A 27,203-nucleotide genomic window follows, 5' to 3' on the forward strand; every position below is an offset into this window, starting at 1 on the left:
CCCACTCCTCCCAAACAAACTAAGAAAACTCCCACAACACTTAACAGGTACACACAGGCCATGCTCAAAGCATGGAAAACAGAAATAGGCAAACTATCCCCAACCCTAACCCCACTAATTCTCCTGGCATACCACCCATTATTCCACCATGCAGAACAAAACCTCCAGATAAAAACCTAGCAAACCAAAGGCTTATATCACCTAATAGACTTCTATAAAAATAACAAACCTTTGTCAACACAAGAAATACAGGACAAACTAGAAGATACCCAAATGCCCTGGTTAGCACAACACCAATTACATGCCCTCTTAAACAACCCAGCAGTAAAATCAGCAGCAACTAGGCCCCTGAAAACCTTCAAAAATCTCCTCCTAACAACAAAGGGACACAGTAAAGGGATGGTATCCACAATTTACAAAATACTACTCCAAAATCCCACGAAACCCCTAGACGCAATCTGGTATCCGCAATATACAAAATACTACTCCAAAATCCCACGAAACCCCTAGACACAATCTAAAAACAATGGGAGGATGACATAGGCTATGAGATTAACCCCACTCAATGGACCAGAATGTGGTCTAAACCCCCCTTTAAATCCATATCAACGAAAAGAAAATAACTCATTCTGAAACTCACCTACAGGTGGTACTAACACCAAGAAAACTAGTGCTAATACACCCAGGAACCTCACCAAAATGCTGGAGAGGGTGCACCTCCACAGGCACATACCTCCACATGTGGTGGGAGTGTCCCAAAATCCAACTATTCTGGACAACAGCCAATAACATCTCCTAATTTCATTTTAACTTGGTTATCCATATTTTTAACTAACATTTTGCTTTCATGTTTCTTTATTTTACAACCTGCCAGTTTTCCAAATTCAATTTTCTCCTCCAGGATTAAGACAATAACATCTGCAAAAGGCTTTTGTTTTATAATTTTGTTTTCCCACTCTTATTCCCCTAATTTTATCATAATTCCTAATATTTTGCAATAAGATTTCTAAGGTAAGGATAAATAATAACAGAGACAGTGGCCACCCTTGTCTTGTTCCTTTTCTTGATGTTGCATTTATCTGAAACGATGTTGTTTAGTATAATCTTTGCCCATTGTTCCTTAGACAAAGTGGTAATGCTTTTTAAGAAGGCGTCACCTGGTTCCCTTTTTTTAAACACTTCTTTCACGAATGCCCAGGAGATGTTGTCAAACGCTTTTTCTGCATTGAGGAAAATGAAGGCGGCCTGTTTTTCATTATGTACCTCCAAATATTCTATTATATTTATAACATTCCTTACGGTATTTTTCAGGATAAATCCTGCTTGAACCATATGGATCCACCTGTTCAACACTTTTTAAAGCCTATTTGCTAATATGGTTGTAAATAATTTGTAATCGCTATTCAAAAGTGAGATTGGTCGCTAGTTTTCTGGCTTTAGTTGGTCCTTATCCTCCTTTTGGGATTAGGGTTAATTTCAGTTAATTTCATTGTGCACAGGTTGTACATTGACAATAAAGGTATTTCAATTTTCAAGGGTGATATATGCCTCTTTCCATGATTCTGGAATCTGTCCTAAGGTTAACACTCTATTCATAATATATTTTAGTGGTATTACTAGCTCATCTTGGAATTTCTTAAAATAGATGGCAGGAAGTCCATCTAGACCCGGGGTCTTACCAAGTTTTGTTTGATTGAGTGCCTGTTGGATTTCAGACATAGTGATCGGAGCATTTAATGTTTTTGTCTGCTCCCCTGGGATTCACAAAGTTCATAATTACCAAGCTGTTTCTGAATCAACTTGGCACTACCTCTACGTTGCAACAGAATGAATACCAACAAAGAACAAGATATCAAACAATACACATGTATATCCAGCAGCTGTCAAAAGGGGAGCAATAGCAACCTTCCATTAGGAGTTGCAAGAATAAATAAGGTAATGTTGTTGCCCATGCCTTAAAAACAGAGTCTGATATAAATCTAAAAAATCTCCTCCCCTTATAAGACTTCTACACAAACCTAGAGGGACCACTTCAAAGATCAGAGGGTAACTCTATCAATGTCCATTTAGGCATTGCTTTTTCTGTTTCATATGGTTGACAATTTGTGAGAACTGTGATTATGGCTTTGTGATATTAACACCTTTCTCCTTAGAAGCTGAGTGAGACCACCAACTCATTTCACATAGGCCAGCTAAAAGCCATCAGATACTAATGACTTCTGGTTTCTACCCACCTGGGCTACATTCAAAAGGGTGACCCAGAGGTGAAGGTCTCTATATCCCATTACCAAGCTCTCAAACCATCTAGTCCTCCTCTGCAGTAAAAGTTACATGGCAGTATAAAGTCTAGAGTGATAGTAAAATCTCTATAGATGTGAAATCAGTCTTCAAGTTCATGGCCAGGTAGGAGGGAAGTTCAGATGCTTTTCGCAACCTAAAAATTTTCAGGAAACAAAAAATCATTCAAAAGCAGCAGCTACAGAATGAATATAAATAAAGTCAAAACGAGTATTTCCCTCCCTAGAAACTGACTTATTTCTGCTCATACAATAACTAGGCACTCACACTTCTAGACCATACCATGCTGTAGCCTATTGTTTATCTTTTAGCATCCTCTATTGATGATAAATACGCTCTTGGGGTTTGTAAGTTTAACAACCACATGTCAAGAAAAATATCTATTCAAATGATACCACATTATGAAAACAACAGATAGCGAAGCACAGCCAATGGGAATTTAGAGTTCCACTGGTGGGATTGTAGCCATTTCGAAAGGTTGTACATGCAATCCCAGCTGCACTCCCTTGGACAGGATCCAAAGAGGATTAAAAATTGTTAACTTTGACTAAATTGAGACATATTTTAATTACTAAAGCATTTTAAAATGAAGCTTGGGTTGTAAAATACTAGAGTGGCGGGGAAAACCCAGCCAGATGGGTGGGATATAAATAGTAACACAACCACCACCACCACAAAAAATTACAGGTTTAACATTTTTCAGATATAGGAAAAATGAGGATAATGTGTTATTTTCAACCTGTGAAACACTGTTCTAATACTTTGTTGAGTTTAAATTGTGATTAGCTCTTCCATTTTAAATCAGGGGAACTCAAATGGATTTCACCATGGATGGATTGTGGCCTCATTTTTTACATAACTATAGGATATTAGTTTAATAGGGCCTGATTCTTCCCAGCACATACTTAGTATCTTCATACAGAAGGGTTTAAGACAGTCCTGTTGTCCACCCTCAGTATATGTGTCTAAGTGCACACAGAGACACCTTACTCAACTATTACATGGAAAATGAGGTCTGTGTGTGCTTCTCATATTTCTAGCCAACCTTTCCCCACTGCTCAGTTTAACTGAAGGGAATATGGGAGGCACATACACAAAACCCTTGCATTCCCTGTAATGACCTGTGAGTGTGTGAGTCTGTGCCTACACACCAAGGGGAGCAATGGGCAGAAACAGAGTATATCCTACTTTTTTACCCACCTCCCCCCCAAAAAAACCCCTACACAAACACCTTACAGGGTATCTCCACACTTGCATTTCGCAACATTTTCTATATTTTTAAAGAAATGCTGAGATTTTTGCAATTCCAAAAATTAAAAAAGATAAATAAGAATAATGTCCTGCAGATTAAGAAAGGTAGCTTGAAAAGCATAAAACAAACATGCTGCAAATAACACTGAGTTTTAAATATTTTGTTTCAGTGTAATACTGAGACATGATCCGATAAAGATGAAAGTGAAGAATTTTGCCAGCAGAGGTTCTTATGAACATTTCTCAGTTATGCCTTTCAGCTGGTATATATATATACGAAGGATATCTTGTTAAAACAACCGTTGAAGGCAAGTCATGTCATATCAGCCCACACACCATACCCTATGGGGCTCAAATGTTTCAAAGTCTATGTTAATATAATCTTGCTGCACATTTCAACAGGGGGACTGACGTCTTGGTTGTTTTTCCCCTCCCTCCCAGTGACACATAAGGCTTCTATAAGTACCACATTATCTATATGTCTTCCAGAAATGAGGTTATGGCTGCAGTAAGGATTAAACTGAATCAATTTAGGAAGGATAGTGTTGTTAACAAGTACCATAAAATAGCCCAGCAGATTATTCTAATCTCCATTTATCAACTAACAAAAAGCATGTGCTTTTCTCAGTAAAGATTTCAGCAGTATATCTATAGGGCAGGAGAATTTCCCAAAACCCCATGCAACAGTTCAGCAAGGTGCTTGCTACTGCTTTCAGACGCGAGATTTACTATACAATACCATTCACTTCTAGACATGAAGGGGGGGGGGTAGGGTTCCTTTAAAAATATATATATGCATGAGGATCTTTGGCTAACTAAATCTTGTGAATGTGGTTTCTCCTGGTATAAAAACTTAAGCATAACATGTTGCAGGATGTCCAGAGGCTCTGCTGCATTTCTCCCTATAAAGAGATGCAGAACTGTTTGCAGAGCAAAAGAACTGCCTTACATCTGAACAACAAAAGTAATCTAATAGGCTTAGAGGGAGACTGTACTATATCTGGCATTTTATACAGCAATTTCCGTAACCCTTTAAACCTTTACTGGAGACATACAGAACAATGATGGAACTGCCAGTATTTACAGAGCATAATCACAGTGTTTTCATCACACCTGACAGACCAATCCAGATTTATAAAGAACTGAGAGGTAAATATAGACACAGGAGTGGAAATATTTCTAGCCAGATGGATGTCCAGGACAATAAAAAAAAGTTTTGTGTTTTATTTGAGGTAAGCTAATCAGACTACTTTAAAGGGTTCACATAAAACAGAAACAACAATCTTTCTGATTAACAGAGCTTCATGGATGTATTTTCCCAACAATTTTGCCCCAAACCAGCAAGAAGAATCCATATGCCAAATCTGGCTTTCCAAAGGTAAGTGACCCTTTGCAACAGGTCCTATCTATGCAAAGGGACTGTGCAGAGCAATTAACAACTGAACAAAAAATGCCCACATCAAGCATGAATAGTTATGTGCAATGCATACTAGTTTGCACTGGAAGGTCTGTAGGTGCACTTGACTAATGGATGGGTGATATGGTCTGAGCCAGGACACTGATCTATTTTTGAGGTAAGGAGGTCAAATGCAAGTTCCTCTGTCATCCCATTCCCAAGTGAGCACCTTACGCAGTCCAAGCAGGCCACATCCACTATCTCATTATCAGGTGAGCACACACATGTCCACAGCAAGGTATGCATAGACTGGCTCAGTGTAGAAGTATGTGGATCAGTGACAGGGGCAGCCTCCTGGCAGAAGCTACTTTCCCCCCAACATCTAGGCACAAATGTATTCCTTGCCAACCCTACCTCTGCGGTTCCCATAGCCTATGTAGCCCATCAGGTTCACCGTCACTTCCTTTCCTGCTTTCCAAAAGTTACCAGCATGGGGAAGAGAAAAACAAATAGCATGGAATGCTAGGAACAGCAGAAGGCACATCTATCAGTTTCCAGTTTGTTAACATATTTATGCTACAAAGTTGTCGTAATTGCAGTGTTGTTGAACTATGTCACAGAGTTTTGCAGCAGCTTAAAGGTAAGCATACTACAGCAAAAGACTTTATGAGCCAGAACCTACTCTTTCAGGTACATAAAATGTTGTTGATTCCTTTGTTGATAATTTCGTTTTATCTTTTTTTGTAAACGCTTTGAAATTTGTTTTTTACAATCAAACTGTGTATAAATTTAATGAAATAAATAAAAATAAGTAAGTGGTGAGTATACTCTGCATATAGAGAGAATAATGGTCCATATAGTAATTTGATGCTGCAATCTCTCCCATTACTGAGCCCCCCCCCCCCGAAATCATGAATAAATAGCCCTTCCCTCTGTATGAAGGGAATATATATTTAGCCAAAAGTGACCATTTAAAGCAACTAATATAGTGGGCCTTGGACCACAAAAACGTACGGCACAATGTATTTGCTAATATTTAGGATGCTACAAAATATGCTGTTGTTTCTGTTGGTTACAGAGTTCAACAGCCAGAAGCCACGTTTTAGCAAACTACAAAGCAAGACAAGAGTCTGAAATAACAAAATTAGTTGTCTGGTAGACAGTCAATAAAAACCATATACAATGTTTCACTTCCCAACCAAATGTAAAATAAGTAAATAAGATATATAGAACTATGAAGTAGCTGAATTCACAAAAGCAACAGTGAATCAAGACCTTGACATATCAGCTCCAGAAATCTTTTTTTTTTTAAATGCTAGCAATAACAGACAAAGGAACACCAGTCTTATTAAGCAAGAAACAGTAAATATACTGACAGCAGAACATGTAATATTCTGGATTGCTAGAATCCATTGCATAACCTGTATACGTACACCAAATGACATATGCAGATAGAATCCAGCATTCTGTATTGCCCTGTAATCATGGAACACATACGTATATCATTCAAATCTGATTGTGTCACCACAGCAGTGTCAGTAAGCTATCTTGTTAGGGATATTTCTGCCACTTTCACCCTTCAATGCTGCAAGAACTCATAGATGGAGTCCCCTTGTCATTCTGTAACACATTTGATTTCTTCTTCTAATTCACCAATATAAATGTTGCCCAATACCCTAAACAAGTAATGTATCTTAACAGTACAAACTAAGCACAGTGAGTATGAACAGTACTTTTCTGAAATGCTCTCACACCAGCTGAAAAATGGCTACTCTTAAGTGCTGTGTGTGTGTGTTGTGTGTGTGTGTGTGTGTGTGTGTGTGTGTGTAACCCAGTGTATTTCTGGTTGCTGATCACCATTAAATAACATACATCCTTTCTTGTACCCAGAATATTTCAAACAAGGCTTAGTTGGGTTCTATCTTATACTCAAGCAAGGGTGCTTATTCTGAAAAGGATGGTGAAAAGGCTGAAAAAGCTGCTCAAGTGAATGCAGTGGGTGAAAATCAACGTCACATGAGCAGACTTCCACCTGCATCATGGGGCTTCCCCTTCCTCACCTCCTCTCTGTTGCCCCCCCCGACCCTGAATGTGCTCTGGGTGGCCTCCCAGCCCTAAGGAAAGCTGCTAGCCATGATAGCTACTGCTCTGCCTCCATAGTTGGAGGCAGTAATACTTCTGAATACTAGTTTCTAGAAACCACAAGAGAGGAAAGTGCTCACAGATTTATTGAGAGCTGCACAAGTTATTATAGCTAGGAGGTGGAAGGGGCAAGGTGAATATAAAATGGAATAATGGTATGAAGAGGTGTGGGATATAGCTATTAATGATAAATTAACATGTGCTATTAAGACAGAGAATATGCAGGAGAATTATTCTGAGGAGATATGGAAGGTATTTGTAGAATTTGTACGGTTAAAATGGAAAGGGGTCAAACCATAGCAAGAGGTGCTGAAATTTTGGGAGGTCTTGAGTTTTGATAACCTCATAGCAATAAATAAGTCCCTCCACAATGAAATCAACTTTTTTGAATACATTTTACTATGCTTTTTTTCAAAGTCAGATAGTGTAGAAGCCAATTATATAGTATAGGCTTAAATATTTCTGGTTCTGTGTCTCAAAAAACCCCACAAAACTATACACTAGGTAAATATCACCCTAGACATAGAGCTTCAGTTTGCTGATGACAACATAGTGTGTGCACACTCAAAGGATGACCTCCAAACCATCCTAAATATCTTGGAAGCATACAAAAAGCTTGGCATATCACTCAACATCCAGAAAACGAAAGTGCAGCACCAACAAGCACAAAACAACCCCTCTGCAGTGCCACAATTTCAACTCAATGGTGTAACATTGGAAATTGTTGATCACTTCTTCTACCTGGGCAGTTATCTTTCCACAAGAGCCAACACTGATGCCGAAATCCAGCATCAACTGAGCTCTGAGAGTGCAGCTTTCTCCCGATTGAAGTACAGAGTGTTTGAGGGTGGAGACATTTGCAGGGAAACCAAAATGCTTGTTTACAAAGCTATTGTACTCCCAACCTTACTGTATGCTTGTGGAACATGGACCACTTATAAACGCCATCTCCAACTCCTCGAAAGATTCCATGAACGGTGTCTCCGAAAAAATGTTACACATCACTTGGGAAGACAGGTGAACTAATGCCAGTGTACTGGAAGAAGCAAAGATTACCAGTGTTGAAGCAATGATTCTTCAACATCAACTATGTTGGACTGGTTATGTTGTTTGGATGCCTGATTATCATCTTCCAAATCAACTACTTCATTCCCAACTTAAGAATGGAAAGCAAAATACCGGTGGTCAACAGAAGAGGTTTAAAACGTGCTAAGAGGAAGAAGGGAGAAACGTGCTAAGAGGAAGGCACGTTTGGCAAACCCTCACCATGATGAACTCTGGCCCCAAAACCTATGTCCCCACTGTGGAAGGATGTATGGATCCAGAATTGGCTTCCACAGTCACTTACGGACTCACTGTTAAAACCGTGTTTGTGGAAGACAAGATTACTTGGCCACAAGTGAATGCCAAAGAAGAAGAGACATGTTAACACAACCTGTTCCTTTGCATACCTTGATTTTTTTACTATGAAAAACCAAGTTAAAAGTTTGCTTTCAGGATGTTTTAATTGTTATTTTTTAATAATAATAATAATTAAAAATACTGAAGAAGCAGAAGCAGAAGAATGCAGTTTCAATGTATTCAGTACCTTACAAAGTAGCACAGGTCCCTGCTCTGAAAAGCTCACAGTTAAATCTGAACTTTCCTCTTATGTTTTGTTCTTGTTTAACATTTTCAAAGCCTTGTTGTAAGGCATGCCTTCGAAATGGGGAGCATAAGGCTCAACTCTGCTTCTGAATATAAATGACTCACAATATTTTATAATATTTGTAACAAAATTCCCTGTGGATTTTTGTTTTTATTCCAAACACATCCTCCCACCAAGGGCTTATGAGAGTGAGTCATAGTTATGTCATGAAAAACCACTTCAGATTTAAATAAGGGAAAATTAATAACTTTTGCCTATTTAAGGTCTAAATATATCACCAGTGCAATCAACTGTTTTGACTACTGATGTGCTGAAATGGTTTTGTTTCAAAATTATACCATCTCAACTTTTAGTGAAGTATATTAATCCACAGTGTGTGTCGTGAACATCAAAGTTATATGGCGTACTGGTGGCCCTTGCAAGGAAAGGCTGCAGTATAAGGTAAGGTAAAGGACCCCTGGACAGTTAAGTCCAGTCAAAGGTGACTATGAGGTTGCAGCACTCTTCTCACTTCAGGCCGAGGGAGCCGACCTTTGTCCACAGACAGATTTCCGGGTCATGTGACCAGCATGACTAAACCGCTTCTGGCACAACGGAGCACCGTGACAGAAACCAGAGCGCAATAGATGCAGTTTACCTTCCTGTCACAGCGGTACCTATTTATCTACTTGCACAGGCGTGCTTTTGAACTGCTAGGTTGGCAGGAGCTGGGACAGAGCAATGGGAGCTCACCCCATCACAGGGAATCAAACCGCCGACCTTCCAATCAGCAAGCCCCAGAGGCTCAGTGGTTTAGACCACAGCGCCACCCGCTCCCCATGCTGCAGTGTAACCCCATCCCTTAATGGAGGTGCTCTTGTTCAGCAAGCCAGGTGGCTCTCCTCCAGGACACTGTGAGCAGGAAAGGGTTCAAGAAGGACAATTTGCTCTTCCCCTCCTCTCCCCATTACACCTTTGAATTCCAGTTGCTGGGAACTGCAGGTGAGCAGAGTGCTACTCAACACATCAAGTATCTCATTGGCAACTAAGAACACACATCAACCACTGAGCATGTTCGATCCTCCATCAGGCTTTCTGTGGAAGAGTGCCCCCTTTTGGAGTTTTAAAACCCGTCTCTTTTGTTTTCACACATTGCCCACTCTGGTAAAATACCAATGTGGTGTACAACAGTATCTACAAATACAGTAAAGCATAAGGTAGCATAAGAAGAAGGAAAAAAATAATTATATAAATGATTGGCTCATCTTGGGTGGTGATGGCAACAAATAAGCAACTGAATAGGCCTGTCAGTATGAAAGAGGCTACGAGAAAGTTACCAGCAAGGATGCCTGCCAAATCTCTGCTGGAAAAATATTCCACAGTGTTGGGATTGGTGACACGAAATGCTCAACTCCTAGTTGACGCCCGGCAGACTTTCGAGATTTGAAGGCAGCGCGTGAATGTTCTGAATATATAAGTTAACAAAACACATGTATTTCCACGATACTTCTGCAAGCTTTGGGGTTCCCCCGACCAAGCTGATACTTCTCTCTTGTTCTTGTTGGCGCTGTTTCTGTTGGCAAGGTGGCAGTGAGGCTGCTTCGTGGCAAGTTTCAAACCCAGTATTTGGGATTTAAAAAACCAGTCTGATTTCCTTAAAATCCTTAACCCAAGATGCTAAGAATCTAACCTGAGGCCTCATGGCCATGGAATGTGCTCTCTCCCTGGAAAAGGCACACCAAACACGCTGCTGGTCTCACTCATTTACATATCAGGCATACCCTGCCATGGCTACATTATGCATGTAGACATACGCATGCTGTTGATGTTGATATACAATACCTTTCCTTAGCAGATATTTATACATTTTTAACAATCTCTTGGTATGCTAATCCATATTCAAATTGCATGTTGCAGCTCTCCGATTACCCTTCTGGTTCATTATATTTACCTGTAAGTCACTGACAGACATTGTTTGCACTGCCATCTGGAATGCATACTGTGGTCTCCAGAACACAAGCCTCAAGCTAGTGGAAACTAACTACATCATGAAAGTGACAGGCACATTAAAAGCGTATTGAATGCTGTCCTGCCTTAGCCATACTGACATACAACTACAAAACAGCTTTTACGTGGGTCCTGTAAGATGCTGCAAGCACCGTCCTTCTTCCTATGGCTCAAGGTTAAGTATCGCTGCAAATAACGGATAATAAAACGGGGCAAGAGAATAACAATAAAGAATAGGGAAGGAGATATTTTGTATTACTCTAAATATAAAAATGAACAGTGGGAGGAACAGTAATTTCCTGTTTACACTATTTGGGGAACAAAATAATATTCTGGTCTCGATGTGATCTCTCTGGCATTATGCAATAGGAGCATCTACAGCGACTCTCAAAATCTATTTTGTAGTTATAATGCAGATATAACGCTTGCCTTTAAAAAACAACCCACCAATAATAAAGGCCTAGTATTTGCATGCTTGGGATCATCTTCAAGTCGAGTTTACTAGCATGTTATCAATAAACAGTACCTATGCACAGCAGCGATCAACACATTCACGCTGATGCTGGCCAGACTGAAAAGCAACAGGCCCGGCAGGAGAAAAGGAAGCTTTCCTGCAGTGTGAATAAGAAAATATCAACAACAGATCTCTCTTACTCAGCTACAAGTGATCACCAAAGAAGAAGAAGCAGGGGAGATAACATGAGAAGGGGGAGGAACCATGTAGACCACTTTGAGCTCCTTGGGGTGGGGGGGTGGGAAAGTGGGATATAAATGCTAAAATAAAATAATCATCCACCTACAATGTCTGTTGCTCTTAGGAACTTCTTTCCCCACTTACTGCTCTGATCACTGTTTCTCCCCAGTTCATCACCATTTATTATTTGTAAAACTGCACAGAATACACTAGGGTTTTGGTAACAACCTTTTGCTAACACCATCCTCTAAAGCATTCCAAGGTCACTTTGTTCCATCAGAATGTCACGCCTTGCTTCCATGTTGGGAGGTCTTCAATGTTCTTGATTTCGGTGCAATCTAAACATGTCAAGTTCAACATCAGATTCCACATAACTCGCTTCAACGCCCGCCTCAGTGAAAAACTCCCAAAAGAAGGTTGGAAACTTTTGTGGGTTTTGTGACTTTCAGTACCCCTGATAAGAGCACCTCCTTCTTACCAAAACAGGTTGGCTGAATCCCAGAGACTTATATCCTGTTAGCATGTGTGAAGTATACTTATGGGAGACATGGTGAGTGTTAGAGCAGATGTGCTTGCTGTGAGTATCACCAAAGCACTAGATCGATAAACTATGTTAAGATCCAGAAGCACACATGAGCCTGTCTTCAAGGCACGCACAGAACTCTGGAATGTATGGAGATCACCATTCATTTAAAATAAAGTGTATAATCTGCACGCTCATTCCTTTTACATGCATGGAGCTGTAACATTTAATAAAACAAGTGGGAAGATCCTTGCAAATGGAATTCAGCTAATGTGTCCCTGGCAAATGCTATAGAATCGTTATATGAATTTAATAAAAAAAATATTTTAAATGTTTGAAAATAGGTATCACTCAATATCCAATGATAATAATGAAGGTATTGATTTATAATAATTATACCCTTTGGAATGTGGAGAAAGGGGGGCATTAAAGTAAGATTCCCCCCCCCCCAGCAAATTTAAATTGTGTTCAAAACCAGCCAGATAAAGAGCCTAGACTTTACAAAAGGTGTATTGCATGGAATGCTCGTGTCTTATCCTGTTTTTCAAACTAACTCTGAACTATTTCACACACCAAGCACAATCCAATTGATGTTCTTGCTGTTCAACATCCATTCATTTAAAAGAGGCTTGCACAGGCTTCGTATGCGCGGTGCTGGAATGAAGAGCGAAGCAGTGGACTGCACTCTTTTGTCTTTATATACGACAAAGGCATGACTGTGAATCTGAGAACAGCTCAGCTGCCATTCTTTTGTGGATGTTTATCTGATGCTATTCCTGTTCTTGCAGATTTCCACACAGCCATTTGTTACAGATGCAGATGCTTGGTCTACATGCATTATTATCCCCAGGGTGATATGCATCAAAACGGCTTCTGTTGGTTTTCACTGGGTCCACCATGTGACATAATTATCAGCAGTAATCAGTCAGCAGTGCAAGATCTTTTAAAGCATGCTGCTATCCCTGAAAGCAAGGATCCTCCCACAGTTAACCGTTAAGATGTTATCTGTACAGTGCAAACCTAGAATCACTGCAGATTCGAGGAGAAGCAGGCTTTGGTTGTAAAACGGAGGTGTTGCCCTCATGAGAAAGGAACGTCCTCAAGCAGTCTGAGCTATGATGACTGGATTGTTCACCCTTATCGTATGTACAGTGGGTGACATTTGTCGTAAACTGCCATGATTAATCATTTCACTGTATCCAATGCAGCACAAGTGCAAGGAGGCTTGTGAAAAGACATTTGTGTCAGGGCAATTCCCCCCTCCAGCCCCTGAGCCTCCTGAATTCTACTAAATCTAAAAGCCGTGATTCAAAGCAGGTTCCAGGTTCTGGGTTAAGGTGAAGTTTCGTTCATTTAACTATTGGTTAACGTTGATCCAAAGTACTATGTAGTAAAGGAAATTCACTCCAATCAAGGGAGAGGGTGCTGGCGAACAGCACACATCCTCAAAGCTGGCTTCTGATTTCTTGAACCAAAGGCTATCATCACATCCGCAATGGCTGCAGAGGTATTTATTGTCAGTCCATTGCTTTCAATGGGGGGAAAAGCTAAGAAGCAAACACCTAGGGATGCATTATTTTGACAACTTGTATATTCATTCAAGTGATTCAATTCTCTCCTGGGGTTACACAATATCAGAAGGCATGGGAGAATCACTTGTTTGAAAGTGTCTGTACTTCACATTCTCCCTGAACAAGGAAAGCTTGTCTATCATGGAAAACACTATTCACATACAGTGGTACCTCGGGTTAAGTACTTAATTCATTCCGGAGGTCCGTTCTTAATCTGAAACTGTTCTTAACCTGAAGCACCACATTAGCTAATGGGGCCTCCTGCTGCCGCCGCGCCGCCAGAGCCTGATTTCTGTTCTTATCCTGAAGCAAAGTTCTTAACCTGAAGCACTATTTCTGCCTTAGTGGAGTGTGTAACCTGAAACGTATGTAACCCGAGGTACCACTGTATAGAGAACTTTAAGTTAGGACAGAGAAATAACAGGTAGGCAAATATTAAACCAGCAAAAATTAAAAAATGTTTTGCTCCAAATCCCTATGGAAAATTTGGATGGATGCCCTAGGAACAATGTCATAAATGTTGTCATAACATCGCTAATGTTATTTATTCATTGAAAAGATTTATTCACCGCCTTTATGCCCTTGCAAGGGTTCCCTTGGTTGTTTATACTCATGCCTAAAAATTAAACAGCAAATAAACAAAATCTAGGATCATAAAAATAAAACACCAACCGAACTATTAAAATTGGAGCCACCTAATTAAACAGTGGTGGTGGGAAACTCAGCACAGAAAATTTTTGCCTGGCAAAATAAAACAGTATTAACAGTGTGTCTAACAGTACAGTGCAGTCCTCTACATGTCAACTCATAAGTAAGTTTCAATGAGTTTGATATGGTTACTTCCAGGTAAGTGGGCATAGGACTGCAGTAGACACTGTGAGAAAGGCAGCCAAGCAAGTCTCACTGGGATGTAGGATCTATAGGTTGGTGATGCAACCCAAAATGCCACGGCTGAGTCTTCACCAACCATGCCTCCAAATATTGTGGAACTATCAAACCAGTAGTGATGTATGGAAGTGAGAGCTGGACCATAAAGAAGGCTGATCGCTGAAGAATTGATGCTTTTGAATTATGGTGTTGGAGGAGACTCTTGAGAGTCCCATGGACTGCAAGAAGATCAAACCTATCCATTCTTAAGGAAATCAGCCCTGAGTGCTCACTGGAAGGACAGATCGTGAAGCTGAGGCTCCAATACTTTGGCCACCTCATGAGAAGAGAAGACTCCCTGGAAAAGACCCTGATGTTGGGAAAGATGGAGGGCACAAGGAGAAGGGGACGACAGAGGACGAGATGGTTGGACAGTGTTCTCGAAGCTACCAGCATGAGTTTGACCAAACTGCAGAAGGCAGTGGAAGACAGGAGTGCCTGGCGTGCTCTGGTCCATGGGGTTACGAAGAGTCGGACACAACTAAGCAACTAAACAACAACATCAACAATGAAACTGGGTTGTACATGTAAATGCACAAATAATAACTTACATTCATTTTTCATTTGATAATATGTCATAATTTTAGCTACCAGATAATGAGAGGGAGTCACACACTGCCCACTGTTGTTCCCTTGCAGAAAACAGTCTATAGAACAGGTTCTAAAAACAAATAAATATTTTCCATATTTTTCAGTGTATAAGACACCCCCATGTATTAGAAGACCCATATTTTTTAAACCCTAAATTAAGAAATCAGTATTTTAAACACCAGAGATCGCCGAAACTTTTTGAGCTTTTGAGGGAAATTCACTCAAACTTGTTGAGCTGAGGGAGGCAGGCAAGCAAGGCAGGGCAAGCAGGCGAGTGATAGCTAGCAATAGGGAGCAGGAGCAGGAACCAGAGATGAGCAGGGCATGAAGATGGCGGACGCCATAGAAGCGGAACAAGCAGTTGAAGCGCTGAACAATATTTTTCCATGTATAAGATGACCCCCTATTTTGGACTACAAAAAGAGAGCAAAAAACATCGTCTTATACGTGGAAAAACATTGTAATTGTTTTACTATCTTTCTAAACTATGACCTTTGTCAAGATTAACACCAGATATGGAAAGATCAAGATTTCCTCATTTGTGAATAATAATATACAATTTCTTTTTATTCAATCATCAATACTTCCCCCAAAAAACTAAAAATGTCATCAGCAACATGAGAAAGAGTAACTAGTTTGTAGTTTAATTACATCGCTCTACAAAGATCCAGAATCTCTTTTTAATAAAAATAAACCTTTGTAATGTTGAATTCATGTGAAAGCTTTTAAAAAGGATCATATAAGGAAAAGTCAGTATCTGAGCAGTTTTAGGAGAAATGTTCTTGAAATGAATAGAATGATCTACTTTCTCGAGCTCATCCTGTTCTTAAGGAGGCAAGTATGACCGAAGTCACATTATACCAGTGAGGTGATATACTGGATAAATAAATTTTCTCTCAGGAAATTAGTGAAATAGAAAATAATGGGCCCGTGGGCTTCTCTTTTTATTCCTCCCTCTCTGAGCAGGACACTGGCTTAATGAGAAACTGGAATAATGTCATATGAAATATTGCCACCTCCAACCCCATTTATACTGTAGCCCTTTGTAGTAAGCCCCACTGAACAAAGCGGGACTTACTTATGAGTAAACATTTACAGGACTACATTGTTGGTATTTTAAATTTAGCACTGGAATCACTGACCAAGAAAATAAAAACAAGAAGTATAGTACCTTTTCCTTTAAGCTCCACTCTTAATCAAAGGAACGGTTTCCCAGTCCCCTCTTAAATTCTGGGCAAAGGGAGGCAGTTTCTATCAGAGTGAGTATTCAAGACCTACTGACAGTACAGCGTTTTTTAAAAAGCATTTTCACAGCTGGGAGCCATGTCACAGGCATCTTACGATATGATGGCGACTTCGTAATACTCAAGGGCAAAAGCAAGACTTCCCCAAAATATAATAAAACACACACAAGATAAACTAGATTACTTGCAAAGCATTGCTTTTTCGTAGAAACTGTGTATTTCCAGTTAACTACCTATCATTTGTAAATTTTGCAAAGTTTGCACCAAAAGAAATGCCCCTTCAATTGTCACAGGATACATCCTGTTTGCAGCTGCTTATGACATGGTATCCAGCTGCGAACGTGCTTCATTCAACAACACACTGCCTGTAGGGTTTGATTTCTTTCTCTCCCTGTTTGGCAAAGCTGCCTCCTTTCATTGCAAAGGGGAGCAAAAAGGAAAAGGAACACAGTGTGGGATTGTTCCCTTTTATTAGAGAAGCATTCTCTCTTTGGGATGGGAAAGAATGTTAAACAGCAAAATTAGAATCTTGCATGCAGATTTACACATGTAAAAGGAGGAATGTTGGCAATGAATTAAAAAACCTAGGTGAACCCTCTGCCTTTGGGTAACTGGAGAACTGCTTGCCCTTTCCATAATATTTAAGGATGTTAGGCATCATTTTGGGGGTCCAAATTTCTAACATAACATCCAGCCTGAATATATACAAAGCTTGCTGTAGCTTCCTTTGGTCCCAATAAAAGTATTTTCCTTATAATGTCTTCTTATAGGACAGCTGGGTGCAATGCAAAGTGCAGTGCTAGTAAGACCCTGGACACCCACCGTCTAAACTTCACAGAGCCATCTATACATATAATTTAGCATTTGCAAATTATATGCAAATTTGTGTCATGGGTGTGTGCCCATAGTCCTTTCCATGCCTGAAACCACCCTTGCTTTGATTTTCATTTATTTTCTGGCATTTTTCATTGCAAAATCATGAATTATTTCCCCAAAATCAATTTCTCTTGCAAGGTCACACTCAGTAGGGGGGTGGGGGGGTACTAGCTAGGTGGCTTAACCCCACAGGATAACGCCTGCAGTTTTTTGATGAGTTTTTTGATAAGTGATAGCTTGCTAAAACTTCTTTTAGCTTCTGCCACTGGCAGTATGCAAAAATTCCATAGGCCTATTTCACACTTCACTGAAACAAATATGAAGTTGTTTTTTTGCAAATCACTTTTAATACTGTAAGGGGGTTGGTAGTTAACTCGTACGCAAAACTAGACTTGGAATTATTTTTATATCTTGAAGCAAGATATAAGGTAACACCAAGCAATCATTCCAACATTTCTTTCCATCTGGTAGCATCTGTTAATATTTGTTTCTTTTTCTTTTATTTCACTGTCCACACCATGTCTACCTGACAGTGATTGCTGTAATTCTTTCTACTGGTACTAGAAAGTTTTCACTTTCAAGAAGCTTAGTAGAGTATATAGTTCACAAAATTTTGTTTCATAACTGGTGAATGCCCTTCATTTTTCACAAATGGGTTTCCCTTGCAGAAAAAGTCAACATGGGAAACAGTACAAATCATATCTGCTAAGAAATTCAGGAAAACTATGCCTACTACCATCTTTTGGGAGTGACTTTGGGATTAATTCTGCGTCTACATGTCCGGTCTACATGCCCGTCCATATTTTGTCTGTCAGACATTTTTTTTAGTGTGTGTGGCCATTGGTTTATTTTTGGGCCATCCACTTGACATGCAAAATAAGATGCTAATTTTCATATGACACTCAACATACATATCTTAAGCAAATCTGTGCCTTTTTAGCTAGTGGGTTGGAAGGCCCAATCCACATAGTGAAATAGGCCCAGAAAATCCTCTTGGCACACCTGGATCCTGTCTCTATATTGAAATAATTCTTTTTGTTCAAAATCTGCTTTGCTAATTAATGTACAGGCCGAACCCGGCTGCAGAAAACCCTTGTCTGTTTTGCAAAACTAGGTGACTGATTGGTGCCCTTTAACTTCTTTTAGTTCCCTATATTTAACCTCCTTACATTTCTTTCCACCTTATTTGTGTTTATAGCCTGACATGGCAGTATGCTGGGAGCAGACAGAGAACGAGACATTCATTCACTTTGGGGTCTGTAAAGCCAATCAGCAACATTACTATCTCCGACTATCTCTGAAATCAGTGTCCCTGTCTGATTATTATGGTGCTTTGTCCCTCCTACTACCTGTCCCTTCTGCCTGTACACAAGGAACTCTTGAACTGGTAGCTCTTAGAATCAACCATAGAAACACAGAATCATAGTTGGAAGGGACCCCGAGTGTCATCTAGTCCAACCCCCTGCAATGCAGGAATCTCAGCTTAAAGCATCCATCACAGATGGCCATCCAACCTTTGCTGGAGTGAACATGTTCTATAGTAGAGAAGTCTCTGTCTTTCAAAGCACAAGCTCTCTTTGTTTTAAGAGAAGGGTCTGGGTCAGAAACTTGCTGTTCTGCTCTAACACTCCTTCTGATTGGTCAGCAAATCTCACAGAATTTGAACAAGGAGAAAATACTTACAGGAAATAAGTTTCCATAAATAACCTCAAGCATGACCTACAAATGAACTTAATTGTCCACCTTATGAAAATAGGGTTTCAGTCTGCCAATCCTCTTAAATGTGTCCAGGATTGCAGCATAAGGCAACCACCGCAATGCAAGGAGGTGAAGGGCTTCTGGGAACTGATATATAATGAGTTGAAAAAGATGTTGAAATATACATTTGTTAAGAAACCAGAGGCTTTTCTTTTAGGAATAGTAGGAAATGAGATAAATAGAAAGGATTGTAAACTTTTCCAATACGCAGTAACTGCAGCAAGAATACTACTGGCCCAAAAATGGAAACAGGAACAACTACCGACGTTAGAAGAATGGAGAATGAAACTGATGGACTATGTAGAATTAGATAAACTAACGGGGAAGATCAGATATCTACGAGACCAAAAGTTCATCGAAGATTGGGGAAAATTTTCAGATTATTTGAAATGTATATGTGATGAGCAAACAACGCTAGTGGGATTTCAAGAAACTCTGTGAATGTTTGAGGACTATTGTGTTGAAGAAAAATAAGAGGGTGAAGGTATATAAAATGCAATATAAAAATTAGGAAATGTGTAATTAAAAATTGAATAATGGATGATTGTTAGAGAGGCTGAAGGAAGTTCAAAAAGAGAAAATACGTGATAAATTTAGATTGGATATTATAAATGTATGTTGGAAAATTAATAAAAATTATTTATATATAAAAAAAGGCAACCTCCGCTGAAAACAATTAGACTACTTCCGAGTAGATAGTTAGCTGTTAGCCATTATTAGCTAACTTGGTCCTGCTATGTTGCCCCCTTTCTTACCCAAACTGCAACCACTATGATTAAGCCCTGTTAAGGGAGTCTGGGTCTCAGCAACTAGGAGAATCACTCCCCAATATCTCAAGATGCAGGGAAAGCAGAGAGGAAAGGAAGCACAAATCCTGTTGTACAAGAGGCACTCTGTTCGTGCATGTAGAATTTAATCAGTGGTCTAAAGCAAGGTTTCCTAAACTTGGGTCTCCAGCTGTTTTGGGACTACAGTTCCCATTATCCCTGAACACTGGACCTTGTAGCTAGGAACGATGGGAGCTGGAGTCCAACAACAGTTAGAGACCCAAGTTTGGCGAATCCTGCTCTAGAGTATAGCCAAGAAGTGCAGTTTGGGATTATTTTTGCTGTTACTTTGCATGGTCTAAAGGCACATGAAGATAGGCAGTTTAGGGTCTGGTGAAGATGGGAGTCTGTCTGCAAATTGTATGTAGATTGCATTCAGTATTGTTACAGAACCAAGTGGGATAGAAATGTACTAAATAATAAATTAATTGACAATTTGTTAACAGCTGCACAATCTGCAATACCAGAAAAAAATAAAATCCATCCAAACGCCTATAGAATGTGTAAGAGTTCAGAAAAATGGTGATATGCTAATAACAGTCAAATTAATACAGCAAATTAGGACTCAACCAGAAGACAGAAATCTCATTGTTTTATAGCAAAATCATGGCCAGTAATAAAAATATTTGGAAATGAAACCTGTGAAATGGGACAAGCCAAAAAAATACAAAACTCAGAAGACATTGCTTTCTGGGTTTTTTATGCTACTAGGTAGTGGGGGGGGCAATTCTAACTGTAATTCTAACTATCCTTTTTTCTTTGGAAGGAATTGTTTTCTGAAAGCTTGATAAAACAATGTTACAAAAAGAGAAGCTGACAGACAGGGGCAGCGAGGTTTGTCTGCAGACATCTGCCCAGCGCCATCTCTGTACCTCCCTGTGGACTGGATCACTGAAATGGATAAAGCAATGTCCTCTGGATGAAGACCTCCCTGTGACATTTTGCAGTTGCCCTACTCCTACAGTCAAGTAAGTTTTAGGAGAGGGGATAGTGGTAGAGGGAAGGAAGGAAGCCTGGAGGTAGTAGCAAGGTTAAACCCCAAAGCAAAGTAAGCCAGAACCGCCTGTTCTGAATTTGGATCTGGCTCCTTCAGGATCAGCGATTTAATCAAATTGGATGGTCAGTTAAGATTTGTTTAACTGGATGTTAGCCTTATTTATTGATAAATGTTCTATGCGTCTTAATATAAAAATAAATCCCTATGCAGTTTTCATGCCTAGTTTATGCCACAACCCACCTTAGGTTAGTTATAACAAAGTCTAACTGAAAGCAATGCAACCAGAGTCCATTTCACTGAAATTGTTCCATTAGGTGTAATGTAGCCTAGTCCCATTTGTTTTCATGGGAAAGACAAATTGCTGACCAGCATTATTTGATTGCGGGTGTTTATATTTTAATATTTGTGTAACTGATTTTTATTCTTTGTAAACTGCTTAAAAGCATATTTGGCACTAAGCTGTATATCACTGAATGAACAACAACAATTTACAGTGAAATCCTACAGATAACTTTACTGGAAGCAATATCAATAAGTTCAATGGGACATTCTCCTTGTTAAATGTGTACAGGATTGCAGCATAAGGCAACCTCCACTGAAAACAATTTGACTACTTCCGAGTAGATAGATAGCTGTTAGCTATTATTAGCTTTAGCTGAATTGTGGTTACTGCATGGGCATTTTACATAATTTAAATTTACTACTTTAATCTAATTTCACACTTGAAAATTCAAATGTCATCACAGAAGATCTCTTCATATCCGATCTAAACCAATTAAAGTAAAACTCATTTATATAAATATTTTATATACTGATTTTTAATAAATGTTCTGTCAATCAGTGCATTTATCAATTAAAAACACTTCGACAAAAGAGTGCCGACCATCAAATGAGCCATTTGCACAAATGAATGACAATTCCAGTTGCAGGAAAGAGGATGCAGGGGACAAACAATTCAGAGCTGTATTCCAGGTACATTCCCCAATGCAACATCACGTTACCCATGATGGTTACTAGACCCTTGGATGTGACAATTCAGTGTCTGGAGGACACTCTTGTCCACCACTGTACAAGAGTCCACAGTTCTTTGAATCCAAACTAGATTTTTATGGACAGTTCACAGTTTGCCAGGGTTACCATTTTTTCACTTGTTGGCATCCATCTGTCTCAAGTGACAATGGACACTGCCTCCAGAGTTGAACCGCTGCATTAGTAGCAACAAATAATAATAATAGCAATAATAATTTATTATTTATACCCTGCCCATCTGGCTGGGCTTCCCCAGCCACTCTGGGCGGCTTCCAAAAAAATATTAAAATACTGTAATACATCAAACATTAAAAGCTTCCCTAAACAGGGCTGCCTTCAGATGTCTTCAAAAAGTCTGGTAGTTGTTGTTCTCTTTGACATCTGGTGGGAGGGTATTCCACAGGGAGGGTGCCACTACCGAGAAGGCCCTCTGCCTGGTTCCCTGTAACTTGGCTTCTCACAGTGAGGGAACTGCCAGAAGGCCCTCGGTGCTGGACCTCAGTGTCCGGGCAGAACGATGGGGGTGGTGATACTCCTTCAGATATACTGGACTGAGGCCGTTTAAAGTGACCTCTCTGGAACACGAGCCTGGGAAGTGCAGGTGGAGGCCTGGACAACGAGACCCCCCTCTCAGCCTTGCTGATATGGTCCAAAGGAAAGCAGAGCAATACGTTTGGCACCAGCTTCGCTGCTGCAGGAGTTGTCAGAAGGAGGTGTACAAGGCACTATCCAACCTGGAGTCTTAGGGACTCCACTCCAGATTTGTGTAGAGTTTACTCCTTAGCCTTTTCTTCTCCTAAATATATCCTGCAAAGCAGGGGAGGTTTAGGATCAGAGTCTTCCTTCTCTTAGATGGGTTACCTTCCCAGGTTGCTAAGCCCCATCTGCCCCTTGCTTCCCTCTACATCACGTGCAAAAACCACCTTCTTAACCATTCAACCCACTATTGGTTTTATCTGCACAATCTGCCAGAGCCTGTTTAACATGCAGGGGAAGTCCCTAACTCACCAAGGCTTTGGGACCCATCGGCTGGTACCTGGTTTAGCCTGTCAGTGGAAGCCATTCCCAGGGTGTAGTTGTTATCACATGATGACAGCTTCTAGGAGCCACAGTTGAGAGCTGAGTACAGGGTAGGGACCAACTACCTCAGAAGGAGCATGATGTGTTCCCCATTACCAAGTGATTAATTAATGCTTAGTAATTAGGAACCTGGGTGGTGCTGTGGTGTAAACCACTGAGCCTTGGACTTGCTGATTGGAAGGTCGGCGGTTCGAATCCCCGCGACGGGGTGAGCTCCCGTTGCTTGGTCCCTGCTCCTGCCAACCTAGCAGTTCATAGCACGTCAAAGTGCAAGTAGATAAATAGGTAAACGGCGTTTCTGTGCGCTGCTCTGGTTTTGCCAGAAGCGGCTTAGTCATGCTGGCCACATGACCCGGAAATCTATATGCGGACAAACGTCAGCTCCCTCGGCCAGTAAAGCGAGATGAGCGCCGCAACCCCAGAGTCGTTCGCTGCTGGACTTAACTGTCAAGGGTCCTTTACCTTTTTTTTTTAATTCTAAAGTTCTACACTTAATAGTTCTTTATACTATATATAATATAACACTGATACCTAAAGGACATCTTCCTCCTCCCCCCACCACTGGTGATCACCCCAGCCTGCTCCACAGCATCTCCCAATCCTTTGGAGTAGATGTGGCGACTGCAAAGGAGAGGAGGAGAAGGGAAAGTGCTGTTCCATGAGTGGAAGCCCGTTCCACTAGCAAACACAATTGGATGCATCCCTACAAAATAAATCCCACTATTTGTATTAGGACACAACCTCACATTGACCACTTTTCTTACAGATCACAACACAGTAGGGATATGTTGATATGCAATAGTTAAAACCGATGCTTAATCTGAAATTTATGTTGCAATTTAATTAAATGATAGTGTTTTATTTCATTGTATTGGGTGTCAAATGTTGCTGTACACAGCTCTGGAATGAGACTTGCTGAAATGTTTATATAGAAATGTTCCAACTGCATGATGTGGGGAGTTGTTTGGGGTTTTTTGTTGGGGTGGGGTTGTTGCTGTTAATGTTATTAATTTTTTGCATCTTCATTTTAGAGCTTGTTATGACTTTTGTGGAAATTAATTCAGTTTGGTTGTGTAATTTTTGATATTTCATTTATTGTTTATGACTACTTTTGTTATGTTTGTAATTATTTCTTTTTTCATGTTGTAAACCACCTTGAGTATGGTTTTAACTATGGAAAGGCGGCATACAAATAAATTATGTTTCTTTCTCTGTTCCAAGATTTGATCTTGCTCAGAGGACCTTATTTGACATAACTTTTAAATCTGTTGTCATTTTATATACCCTGTATTACTGTAAGTGATGTATCCTGAAATGTTGGTAAAGCTTTGGAAACTTCAGGTTGTCCATATTTATAATGAAGTGTTTTAGGATGGGTTTGTATATTAGGGAAATAAACTCCACAATGCAGGTCTAAATGGAGAAAACAATTATCAAACAACTAGCCTACATCTGAAATACTGCAAGGAGTAGGAGGCAACCAATAAATGAATGAATGAGTGAGTGAATGAATGAATAAAGCACAAAACAGAAACCTATTAATACAACAGTCCTTTGGCAAAATCTGCCAGGCTGAGCAGATTAGGATCCAACAGATCTCTGGCTGAGCTGTTACCCTTATCCTCAGCCAAAGATATGCCAGTGTATCTCTGCCATCCCAGTTCAACCAGGACCCAGCTGGATGAGCCAAGTCTGGCGGATCTTAAGATGACACCAAAAGAAGGGTGTTGTTGGAGCATGGTGTGGGTGGGACTAGAGAGGGGTATTAGGATGGGTCCTATGCCTCTTGTGACATAAGTAAAACTGGCAAAAGGGTGGCGTAACTCAAACACTATTTTAAAGGCTTATTTCCCCTCCTCTAGGCTTAGGCTGACTCAGCCAACCATAACCCTTCTGCTGAGCCGAGTTTGAATCGGATGCAACTTTATACCAGCTTAATCTACTCCAGCTTGCTTTACGCCAGCTTCCTGTTTGTAGGATTGCTCCTAAATTATGCAAATCTTGTGTTAATTTGTCTGCCGCCAGTAACAGTGGTGCAATGCTGATTTAGCAGCGTTAATTCATCAGACTTATTCCGTTACACTGTACATCTTATCTTTGGCGCTTATTTCTTAGTACATCAAGTTTCATAATTGCACTGTATAAGTTATGATATAAAGACAGAAGGTTGTTTTGCAATCAAACAATGATCATCAAAATCAGATATGGATACATAAATCTGTATTTATCCAAATAGAGAAGGACACGCGGAGACACACACACACATGCAAACTAACTTAACTATTACTTGTTTACCAGCTGTATATATGCTAGTAGTCATATCCAGGAAATGTAGTACTTATAGCTACCAACGACAGGTTATTGCAATGGGAACTGAACAAGACACGGGATAGAGTTTTGCAAGCATTTCCCCACCACTAGGTACATTTTCTGCATGCATTAGCCTACTGCATCTGATACAGATGACACATGTATAGACCTATTTCTGAGCATAAACTGCAGCAACTGGACTATTGTTAAATTTATTCATGAAATAAAGGAATATTCATCCACGGTGAAAAAGTTAAAAGAAAAAGAAAAACTTGTCTTACTATAAGATATATTAAAACCCAAACTATATTCCATTTTCTTGCTTAGGCCAATATCTGTCTATAATGACTTTCTGCAATACACTTGTAACATTGTCTAGTCACTAACAAATTCAGATACTGTTAGGCAAGGGACAAAGCCAAATGACTGAAAAAGCAAAAGGACTCAACTTCAATTTAACTGTCCTGTAAGGTACATACTAATTAGCTTCAAAGCTATGAAATCCTAGCTAGCATGTTAAGTCTGCTACATGACAGTATAATTTGCCTTCTTAAAGGATTATGCAAATTACAACTCATCATTCCATTACACGACTGAAAAAAGTGACAGCTAATTTATACATAACACACCTTTCAAATCCCTAAGATGTGAAGCACCTGTGCAATATACTTTGCCTAGGTTTTTCTGGGTTTAAGTACTTGTTTACTGCAATATACAGAAGCATACCTAAGAGATTTAATAAAGTCCTAGAGGTTTATTTATTTCCCTTTTAACTTCAAGAGCACAATTCCCAAGTATGAAAACAACATATATCTGCCCCCAATTTCAAAGGTATTTCATCCAAACAGAAGTGTAAGTTTTCAATACATGTTTAACTTCTGAATAGAGGGACAGCACTAACGCCACGAGCCAGGAGAAAGACTCACACAGATTTCAACATACTTCTGGTAGGTAGATTCACAGTAGATTCCGTCATATCTGTAGATTTTCCTACATTCTGATTGGTTGGGCAGAGGATGCTGGACAGTTATTCTGTAGAGGTATCAAAAACAGATATACATGACTAGAGATTCTCTACAGTCAACTGTAATGCAGGACAATTAGTATTTTGAAAGGTACTATTATTATATGTTACATCTATCTCATCTTGTTACATCAACTACATTATAGCTATATATATATCTACATATATATATCTACATTATAGGACAAGTTCCACTTCTGGAATGTAGCTCTGAAAGTAAACTAAAATATAATTCTGTGTAAGAGAAAATTTCTCTTCTCCTCAAAATAGAGACAAAATAGGACACACATTAAAAAAAAACCCTCTTTGGAGTAATTAAATTTTAATGCTCCCCTCCCCCCAAAAAATAAAGAACATCACACTTAACTAGCAAAAACTGTCTTTACATCTGTTAAGGATTCCAATCTGTGCCCATGGATGTTCAGAATGATTGAGAACTTTTAAAACTCTGCCTACTCCAGTTCCCCATGGTGACAGAAACTGGACTGTCACAGGACTGGGGCTTACCACATAATTTTATAATCTAGAATTAAGCATTACATTCAATGCTATTTTTATGTTAAGGAATACAACAAATTGCATGGAATATTCATTTTAGATTTTAACCTTTTTGGGAATAAAATTCTTTTTTGTGATACTGCATAAAACCTAAGTAATTAACCTGCAATCTGAGTAATTCCCTTTCATTCCTAATGGGCTACTCTTAATATGTCCATCAGAGGAGAAATCAGCTCAGAAGATTGCCTGTTACCAAAATATTTATTCATATCAAATTACCTGTTAGCTAATGTTTCCAGCCTTAACCTTTATAAAGCACTGTACCTAGATAGCTCAACAAAACCGCTTTTTATATGTATTTATTTTAATAGTAAAATGTGTGACCTGGGTTTCCTAACAACTGTCACATGATTTACTCTAGATGATGGAACTATTATGGAAATGGGAACTATTCTGAATTCAATTTCTATGTATTTTCCTAAAGTTATAACAATGGTCTTATTTCTTTCCCTCTTTTATCCATCTTTCTTTAT

The 27,203-nt window shown here is 39.6% G+C and overlaps 1 protein-coding gene across 12 annotated transcripts in view; it reads right to left on the minus strand.

Annotated features, from left to right (window-relative positions):
- Nucleotides 1-27,203, minus strand: part of NPAS3 (neuronal PAS domain protein 3) — a 613,307-nt gene that overhangs the window by 500,168 nt on the left and 85,936 nt on the right. For 7 of the 12 annotated variants that reach the window (XM_053380672.1, XM_053380590.1, XM_053380662.1 and 4 more), the window contains exon 2: nt 26,091-26,180. The exons of 4 other annotated variants lie outside the window; for them this stretch is intronic. In XM_053380672.1, the coding sequence (XP_053236647.1) occupies nt 26,091-26,180 (90 nt within the window). Of the gene's footprint in view, nt 1-26,074; nt 26,181-27,203 lie in introns of all 12 variants that reach the window. One more of the 12 variants, XM_053380636.1, reaches the window with a different exon arrangement.

This window comes from Podarcis raffonei, chromosome 1, assembly GCF_027172205.1.
Source record: "Podarcis raffonei isolate rPodRaf1 chromosome 1, rPodRaf1.pri, whole genome shotgun sequence".
Taxonomy (NCBI): Eukaryota; Metazoa; Chordata; class Lepidosauria; order Squamata; family Lacertidae; genus Podarcis; species Podarcis raffonei.